The 9,882-nt window shown below is 47.5% G+C and overlaps 1 protein-coding gene across 1 annotated transcript; it reads left to right on the forward strand.

The window, feature by feature from the left end:
• On the forward strand, positions 1–834 carry LOC147979825 (uncharacterized). The gene has a single exon (XM_087515361.1). The coding sequence runs from the start codon at positions 1–3 to the stop codon at positions 832–834; it is 834 nt and encodes a 277-aa protein (XP_087371487.1).
• The last annotated feature ends 9,048 nt before the right edge of the window (positions 835–9,882 follow it).

The raw sequence follows: 9,882 nt of genomic DNA on the forward strand, positions 1-9,882 counted from the left end.
ATGTCTGACACCAATGTGGAGTTGGTGTGTTGGAACGTGAGAGGGCTTAATAGCCCGACCAAGAAGAAGGCTCTTAGAGAATTTGTAGATTCTATCAATGCTGCTATCATATGTATCCAGGAGACCAAATTGGCCGTTGTGGACAACTTTACTATTCTGCAATGTCTTGGCCCGGCGTATCATGGCTTCGCTTATCTCCCGGCCAATGTGACACATGGAGGCATTCTGTTAGCATGGAAATCTACTCTTGTCCACATCTCTAACCTTGCCAATGACTCAAACTTCATCACGGGTTATGTTACTTCCCTGGTGGGATCGCCCTGGTGGCTATCGGTAGTGTATGGCCCACAGGAGGACGCGGAGAAAATTGCCTTTCTAGATGATTTGGTGGAAAGGCGTGCGTTTTTCCCGGGACCTTGGATGGTAATTGGCGATTTGAACCTCATCCTTTGTGCCTCTGACAAGAGCAACGACAACATCGACAGGAGAATGATGGGACGATTTAGGCATTTTACCGACAACATGGAGCCCAAAGAATTATTCCTCCATGGGCACAAATTCACTTGGAGCAATAAAAGAGAGCTTGCCACCCTAACCAAGATTGATCGCGCTCTCGTGTCGGTGGACTGGGAGCTGGAATACCCAAATTGCGTGCTCCAAGCGCTGTCATCGGATGTTTCTGACCATTGCCCCCTGCACCTCGCGTTGGAGGAACACATTCTCACTCCTAGGCGCTTCAGGTTTGAAGTATTCTGGACCAAGATAGATGGATTTGAGGAGGCTGTGAAGGAGGCCTGGGTCTGCGAGCCAGTCATCACGGATCCGTATAAGTGATTTGATGAGCTTCTTAGGAACACCGCCAGATTCCTCATGGCTTGGGGACAGAAAAAGATTGGTAATGTCAAAATTCAGATGGCAACCACGAGGTTGGTCATCAAGTTGTTTGATAAGGCCATGGAGGTAGAAGCCTGACTACTAAGGAGAGATGGCTCCGTGGGATATTGAAAAAAAACCTTACTTGGCCTGGCTTCGCTAGAAAGAACAATTGCCAGGCAACATTCTCGGATTAAATGGCTTCGGAAGGGCGATGCAAATACAAAATTGTTCCAGCTATGTGCGAACGTGAGGAAGGCTAATAACTTCATCCCGATGATCTCGGTCAGAGGGCAGATCATCACCGATCAACATGGAAAGGAGTCAGCTTTCCATCAGGCGTATGCGGAGATCTTAGGCTCTGCGAAGGCGAGGGAGTTTAGTATTGACCTGCAATACCTGAACATGGAGCCTATCAACTTATCAGATGAGGATGCCATCTTCTCCGAGGAGGAAATTTGGGAGGTCATTAAAGGCATGCCTGCTGACAGAGCACCTGGGCCGGACGGATTCATTGGGCTTTTCTTACACAAAGCCTGGCCCGTTATCAAGAGGGATGTGATCGCCGTGATCCAGAAGTTCATGTTGGACAATGGACAAGGCTTTGGCAGATTCAATAAGGCACTGATTACTCTAATCCCCCAAAATCCAGATGCTTCAGAGATTGGTGACTTTAGACCGATCAGCTTGCTGCATAGCATCCCTAAAATCTGTGCAAAGCTCTTAGCTACCAAAGTGTGTGGGCGTATGGAGGAGATGGTTCACACAAACCAATCTGCCTTTATCAAGGGCAGAAATCTCCATGACAACTTCATGCTGGTGCGTCAAGTGGCAAGGAATCTGCACAAACGGAAAGCTAAGGGAGTATCGGTTAAGATGGACATCTCGAGAGCGTTTGATTCGTTGTCCTGGCCATTCCTTTTTGAAGTGCTTCGTATGAAAGGGTTGTCAGAGAGATGGAGATCACTCATTGCCACGCTGTTATCCTCGGCTAGCTCGAGAGTGATTGTGAATGTCAGCGCTGGAGATAAGATCTTGCATGCTTGTGGCTTGAGGCAGGGTGATCCAATCTCACCTCTCATGTTTGTCATTGCGATGGATGCCCTGTCTGCCCTCATAGTTCGGGCCCAAGTTACTGGAGTTCTAAGCCCGATGCCAGGATGTTCTCCGGTCCAACGGCTATCGATCTATGCGGATGATGTCGTTCTCTTCATCAGGCCGACTCACATGGATCTGTCATTTGTCAAGGAAGTAATGCACATCTTTGGAGAGGCATCGGGTCTGAAGATTAACTATCAAAAGTCCTCAGTGATCATGATTAGGCCGGGAGCGGGGGACACCAAAAGAGTTGCTGCAGTGCTACCGTGGAGGATTCAAACTTTTCAGTGTAAATACCTCGGCCTCCAACTTTCGATCAAGCAACTAACTCGCAATCAGTGGCAGCCTATGGTGGATGCGGTGCTCAACTTCCTGCCAGGATGGTCGAGAGGTCTGATAACTAGGCCTGGCAGGTTGATTATTATCAATAGCATCGTTAGAGCGAGGCCTATCCATCGTCTTATCGTGGCCAATGCACCGAAGTGGGCCTTGGATAACATTGACAGAGGGTGTAAGGCGTTCTTCTGGGCCGGTTCAGAGGAGATTCACTGTGGACAATGCCTAGTGGCCTGGAGCCGGGTTTGCTAGCCTAAGGAGCTTGGAGGGCTGGGCGTGTTGAATTTGCATACACAAGGAATTGCCCTCAGGCTCAGATGGGAATGGATCAGACGTACTGATAACTCCAAACCTTGGCAGGGACTGACTATGTCGGCAGACAAGGAGATGCAAGCAGCCTTCGCTAGCTTGGTGCATTGGACTCTGGGCAATGGAAGCCAAATCCTATTCTGGAAGGATAGATGGATCCAGGGTCTCCGCATTGTGGAAATTGCACCCTGGTGGTAGCGCAAGTTCAAACCCAAACAGTGAATCGGCGGTTGGCAAAGGATGGGTTGACCTCAAGCAATTGGATTAATCACATCAAAGGGGAACTGTCAACAGACGGGCTTGTCCAGTTCATTTAGCTATGGGAGAGATTAGGTACTATTGATCTTGACTCCCCACTGGAGGATCAAGCTATTTTGAAGTTGTCGGCATCGGGCCAGTACTCGGCTTCTTCGGCTTACCGGATCATGAACGAGGGACCTATCAGATTGGGATGCGCAAAAGGACTCTGGAAATGCTGGGCTCCACTGGGCTGCAGACTGTTCATGTGGTTGGCGCTGCAGCGAAGACTTTGGACCTCCGATCAAGAGGAGGACTCGGTGGATCATATAATGCTCCAATGTGTTTACTCGAGGCAAGTGTGGTTCCAATGCTTCAAGTGGGCTAAGATCGACATGCGGATGATGCCCTCGCCGACGGATATATTGCAGGAATGGTGGCCAACTGCCCGGAAGCGGATCCCCAAGGGGCATCGAAAGGGATTTGATTCGCTGGTGCTATTGACTTGTTGGAGCATTAGGAAGCAAATGAATGGGCGAGTTTTTGGTGGCCATGGTATTAGCAAGGAAGAGGAACTCTCCACGAAGATTTATCAAGAGCTGCGACTTTGGCTAGCGGCAGGAGTAAGGAGTGTTCAACACTTGTGTGAGTAGTCGTGTATGGTAGGAGTAGGAGTGGGAGTCTCGTTGGCTACGCCGACTTGTGGTGACGGCCAGAACAATCCTCTTGTAATTATTTATCCCTTCTATAAAGCTTAGGTACGCTCTTGGCGTACTCTCAAAAAAACGAGAAGATTTGGTGAGACAAACACTGCGGCCAATTGATGCTCAAAGAGTCATGGCGATCCCTCTTCCTATGCACAATATGCCAGACTTTATTGCTTGGAGCTATACTAAAAACGAGTTCCTATGCGGAGGAATGGAGTAAACAACACGGGAGGAAATTAGAATACACAAATGGTATGGGTAAAAGTAAGATCAACCCTATTTAGGGGTAACATATGGAAATTAGCTTGTCCGGAAAGGTCAAAATTTTCATCTGACGTACGTTTCATGGGACTCTACCGTGTCGTGTTATGCTGGCCAATAGGCACATAAAAACTTCGCCAATTTGCCCAGCATGTCCGAACGAACCAGAGGATGCTAAACACGTGTTGTTTCTGTGCCAAAAGGCAACAGAAGTGTGGGAAAATTTGGGGCTGTATGAAGTGGTTGAAAAAGCTTGTGTGGTGGATCGTGCATGAGAGGCAGTCCTTGAAGTAGTACTCCGTACGCCTGATCAAGAACTTCCTATCTTGGACCCCCCGAATGCTAGGAAGTTGACCGCTATAACTACATGGTACTTGTGGTGAAATAGACTGAAGCTAGGGTTTGAGAGGAGATGATGTTGTTGAATATGTTGATGGAGATTAGCCTCCCAAAGATGAGAAGTTTGTTGGTGATGATGATGGCTTCGATTTCCTCCACCGGGAGGGAAGTTCCCCCGGCGAAATTGCTCCGCCGGAGGGCGAAAATGCTCCTGCCCAAGTTCCTCCTTGAGACGGCGACACTCCATCCCGAAAGTCCTTTCTTTATTTTTTAGGTAAAAATGACCTATATACTAGAAGATGGGCACCGGAGCTGGGCTGGGCTGGCCACAACCTGGCACACCCTGGTGTCTTGTGGTCACTAGATGGCCCCCCTCCAGTAGTTATTTGCTCCAGTATTTTTTATATATTCCAAAATAATTCTCCATAAATTTTCAGTCCATTTGGAGATGTGTAGAATAGGTGTCCTGACGTAGCTTTTTTAGGTCCAGAATTCCAGCTGTCGGTATTCTCCCTCTTTGTGTAAACCTTGCATATTAAGAGAGAAAAGGCATTAGAAATATTCCATAAAGCATCATTATGCATAAAAACATTATAAATAATAGTATGAATACATGATGTAAAATGGACGTATCAACGCCTGGCTTGGTTGCATCACCGAGCTCGTCAACGCCGCAGGCGAGGCCCCGACGCCTTCCCACTCGCTTCGTCCCCCGCCGTCTCGTGCAGGCAACGTGGCTCATGGTGCGCATTTGCCTCCTCCTCCGCGCAGCGCCGACGTTGAGCCAAGGCGTGACGCGCATCCGTGCGACCCACCGGGTGGAGCACCGGCACCAGCCCGGGATGAGGCCAGCTACTAGGTCGTGCAGCAACCGCAGTACGATGCGCGGGCGCTCCCGACGCTGTCGTGCCAACACCAAGACCGGGCAGCTCTGGAGGTTGCAGCGCATGGGCGTCAGGACCATGCTCCCCTCATGCGGGCCGCTCCCGTGAGCGCGGCGGGCTGTCGCGCCTTCACCCGTGAGCTGCGTCGCATCGTCTGGCCCGGCAAGTTCAAGCCAAACCTATCCTCGCGCTACGACGGCATCCCTGACCCTGCCGAGTTCCTCCAGCTCTACTCGCTGAGCATCGAAGCGGCAAATGGCGATGACAAGGTCGTGGTGAACTGGTTCCCCATGGCTCTCAAGGACGACGCGCGCTCTTGTATCATGCACCTCCCGGAGGGGGCGAACTCCTCGTGGGATGAGCTCCGCGAGCGGTTCATCGCCAACTGCCAAGGAACCCGTCATCGCGCCCTCACCATCAACAACCTGTGGCGCGTGAAGCAGCAGCTGGGTGATACGTGTCCAACGTATCTATAATTTTTGATTGTCCCATGCTATTATATTATCTGTTTTGGATGTTTTGTATGCATTAATATGCTACTTTTGAAGGAAATATGCCCTAGAGGCAATAATAAAGTTGTTATTTATATTTCCTTATATCATGATAAATGTTTATTATTCATGCAAGAAATGTATTAACCGGAAACTTGATACATGTGTGGATGCATAGACAAAATACAGTGTTCCTATTAAGCCTCTACTAGACTAGCTCGTTGATCAAAGATGGTTATGTTTCCTAACCATAGACATGTATTATCATTTGATGAATGGGATCACATCATTATGTGAATGATGTGATGGACAAGACCCATCTGTTAGCTTAGCATAATAATCGTTAAGTTTTATTGCTCTTGCTTTCTTCATGACTTATACATATTCCTTTGACTATGAGATTATGCAACTCCCGAATACCGGAGGAATACCTTGTGTGCTATCAAACATCACAACATAACTGGGTGATTATAAAGATGCTCTACAGGTATCTCTGAACGTGTTTGTTGGGTTGGCATAGATCGAGATTAGGATTTGTCACTCCTAGTATCAGAGAGGTATCTCTGGGCCCTCTCGGTAATGCACATCATACTAAGCCTTGCAAGCAATGTGACTAATGAGTTAGTTGTGGGATGATGCATTACGGAACGAGTAAAGAGACTTGTCGGTAACGAGATTAAACTAGGTATGAAGATACCAACGATCGAATCTCGGGCAAGTAACATACTGATGACAAAGGGAATAACGTATGTTGTCATTACGGTACGACCGATAAAGATCTTCGTAGAATATGTGGGAACCAATATGAGCATCCAGGTTCCATTGTTTGTTATTGACCGGAGAGGTGTCTCAGTCATGTATACATAGTTCTCGAACCCGTAGGGTCCGCACACTTAACGTTCGATGACGATTTTGTATTATATGAATTATGTGATTGCTGACCGAATCTTGTTAGGAGTCCTGGATGAGATCACGAACATGACTAGGAGTCTCGAAATGGTCGAGAGGTAAAGATTCATATGTAGGACAATAGTATTCGGACACAAGAAGTGTTCTGGGGGTACCGTGTACGTATCGGGTCACCGGAAGGGGTTCCAGGCAACCCCCGGCAAGCTATATTGGCCTAATGGGCCAAGAGTTGGACAGACCAGCCCCAAAACGGGCTGGTGCACCCCCTATAGGCCAAATAGGAAGAGAAGGGAAGGGAGAAGGAAAGGGGAGGATTCGGCCTCCCCCTTTCCTTCCCCTCCCCTCTCTTTCCTTCCCCCTCCGATGGATATGGAAGGGGGGAGGCCGACTTGGAGGAGGCACCCAAGTAGGATTACTCCTACTTGGGGCACCCCTTGCAGCCCCTCTCCCTCTCCCACCTATATATATGTGGGGGCACCGCTAGAACAGACAATATTGATTCCTAGCCGTGTGCGGCGCCCCCCTCCACAGTTTATGCCTCCGGTCATATTGTCGTAGTGCTTAGGCGAAGCCCTGCGTGGATCACTTCACCATCACCTTCACCACACCGTCGGGCTGACGAAACTCTCCCATGAAACTTTGCTGGATCAATAGTTCGAGGGACGTCATCGAGTTGAACGTGTGCAGAACTCGGAGGTGTCGTACGTTCGGTGCTTGATCGGTCAGAACGAGAAGAAGTTCGACTACATCAATCGCATTGTCAAATGCTTTCGCTTTTGGTCTACGAGGGTACATGGACACACTCTCCCCCTCTCATTGCTATGCATGTCCTAGATAGATCTTGAGTGATCGTAGGAATTTTTTTGAAATTGCATGCTACGTTCCCCAACAGTGGCATCCGAGCCGGTCTATGCGTAGATGATATGCACGAGTAGAACACAAAGAGTTGTGGGCGATCATAGTCATACTACTTACCACCAACGTATTATTTTGATTCGGCGGTATTGCTGGATGAAGCGTCCCGGAGCAACCTTACATGACCACATTCATGAGACCGGATCCACCGACAGACATGCAACTTGTTTTGCATAAAGGTGGCTGGCGGGTATCTGTTTCTCCAACTTTAGTTGAATCGAATTTGACTACGGCTGGTCCTTGTTGAAGGTTAAAACATCACACTTGACGAAAAATTATTGTGGTTTTGATGCATAGGTAAGAACGGTTCTTACTAGAAGCCCGTAGCAGCCACATAAAACTTGCAACAACAAAGTAGAGGATGTCTAACTTGTTTTTGCAGGGCATGTTGTGATGTGATATGGTCAAGACATGATGTGATATACGTTATTGTATGAGATGATCATGTTTTGTAAAAGTTATCGGCAACTGACAGGAGCCTTATGGTTGTCACTTTATTGTATGAAATGCAATTTCCATGTAATTGCTTTACTTTATCACTATGCGTTAGCGATAGTTGCAGAAGCAATAGTTGGCGAGACGACAACGACGCTACGATGGAGATCAAGGTGTCAAGACGGTGATGATGGAGATCATGACGGTGCTTTGGAGATGGATATCAAAGGCACAAGATGATGATGGCCATATCATGTCACATATTTTGATTGCATGTGATGTTTATGTTTTATGCATCTTATTTTGCTTAGTTCGGCGGTAGCATTACAAGATGATCCCTCACTAAAATTACAAGGTATAAGTGTTATCCCTGAGTATGCACCGTTGCGACAGTTCGTCGTGCTGAGACACCACGTGATGATCAGGTGTGATAAGCTCTACGTTCACATACAACAGGTGCAAGATAGTTTTGCACATGCGGAATACTCGGGTTAAACTTGACGAGCCTAGCATGTACAGACATGGCCTCGGAACACTTGAGACCGAAAGGTCAAACGTGAATCATATACACTAGTACGCGTCGGTCCTAAACAAACGGTTTTTAACCCTTTTCCGTGACGGCATTCGGAATCGCCGCCAAGTGGGTGTGGGCGATAGGGGGTTCCTTCCCACACGACCCAGAAACCATTGGGGATATGCCCTCCTGGCACACACGCTTGGCAAAATGAGGTCATGTGTGACCGGCGAGCGCTCAAATACGGAAATATGTACAATAGTGCTAAAAAAATACAATTATACGGAGAAATTGTTTCCGGTCGCAAGTACATGCCTGCTACCTATTGAGCATGCGTTGGTTTTCCCTTGAAGAGGAAAGGGTGATGCAGCAAAGCAGCGTAAGTATTTCCCTCAGTTTTTGAGAACCAAGGTATCAATCCAGTAGGACACCACGCGTGAGTCACCTCGTACCTACACAAACAAATAATAAACTCGCAACCAACGCGATAAAGGGGTTGTCAATCCCTTCACGGCCACTTGCAAGAGTGAGATATGATAGAGATAATAATAATAAGATAAATATTTTTGGTATTTTTATGATATAGATTGAAAGTAAAGATTGCAAAATAAAATAGATTGGAAACATGTATGATGGAAAATAGACCCGGGGGCCATAGGGTTCACTAGTGGCTTCTCTCAAGATAGCATAAGTATTACGGTGGGTGAACGAATTACTGTCGAGCAATTGATAGAATTGAGCATAGTTATGAGAATATCTAGGTATGATCATGTATATAGGCATCACGTCCGTGACAAGTAGACCGACTCCTGCCTGCATCTACTACTATTACTCCACACATCGACCGCTATCCAGCATGCATCTAGAGTATTAATTTCATAAGAACGGAGTAACGCTTTAAGCAAGATGACATGATGTAGAGGGATAAACTCATGCAATATGATATAAACCCCATCTTTTTATCCTTGATGGCAACAATACAATATGTGTCATTTCCCCTACTGTCACTAGGATCGAGCACCGCAAGATTGAACCCAAAGCTAAGAAGTTCTCCCATTGCAAGAAAGATCAATCTAGTATGCCAAACCAAACTGAAAATTCGAAGAGACTTGCAAAGATAACTGATGAAGCTATGTACCTAGGGTAGGGTCATGGACCTGTCCAAACTGACCTACCCAAGGACACCTCCAGAAGAAATCACATTTCAATCGACTTGGCGGTGTTTCACTCGACAGACTCGAAGACACTCGACCAAGAAGCAACCACTCGACCAAGATCCAACCACCCGACGGCCAGGAGACCTAAAGTCACTCTGCACGCTAACGGTCGGTCATTAAGCAGCTTTTATGGTCATCATAGCACTTTATTAGGGGCGTTAAAAGTAAGGCCCAACCTTAATGTACTTAAAACCCTGCATAACTGAGGGCCGGAGGGGTCTGGCGGACTCTATATAAGCCACCCCCCTCCTCAGTGTAAAGGGTTCGCACCCCTGTAATTCATACTCTCATAATCCAGTCGACCGCCTCCGGGCTCCGAGACGTAGGGCTATTACTTCCTCCGAGAAGGGGCTGAAC

This window comes from Triticum urartu, chromosome 3A (genome assembly GCF_056163025.1).
Source record: "Triticum urartu cultivar PI428250 chromosome 3A, HENAU_Tu73, whole genome shotgun sequence".
Classification (NCBI taxonomy): Eukaryota; Viridiplantae; Streptophyta; class Magnoliopsida; order Poales; family Poaceae; genus Triticum; species Triticum urartu.

Excerpts from the sequence above, each read along its gene's own strand:
- LOC147979825 (XM_087515361.1), top strand. The coding sequence starts at position 1 with ATGTCTGACACCAATGTGGAGTTGGTGTGTTGGAACGTGAGAGGGCTT.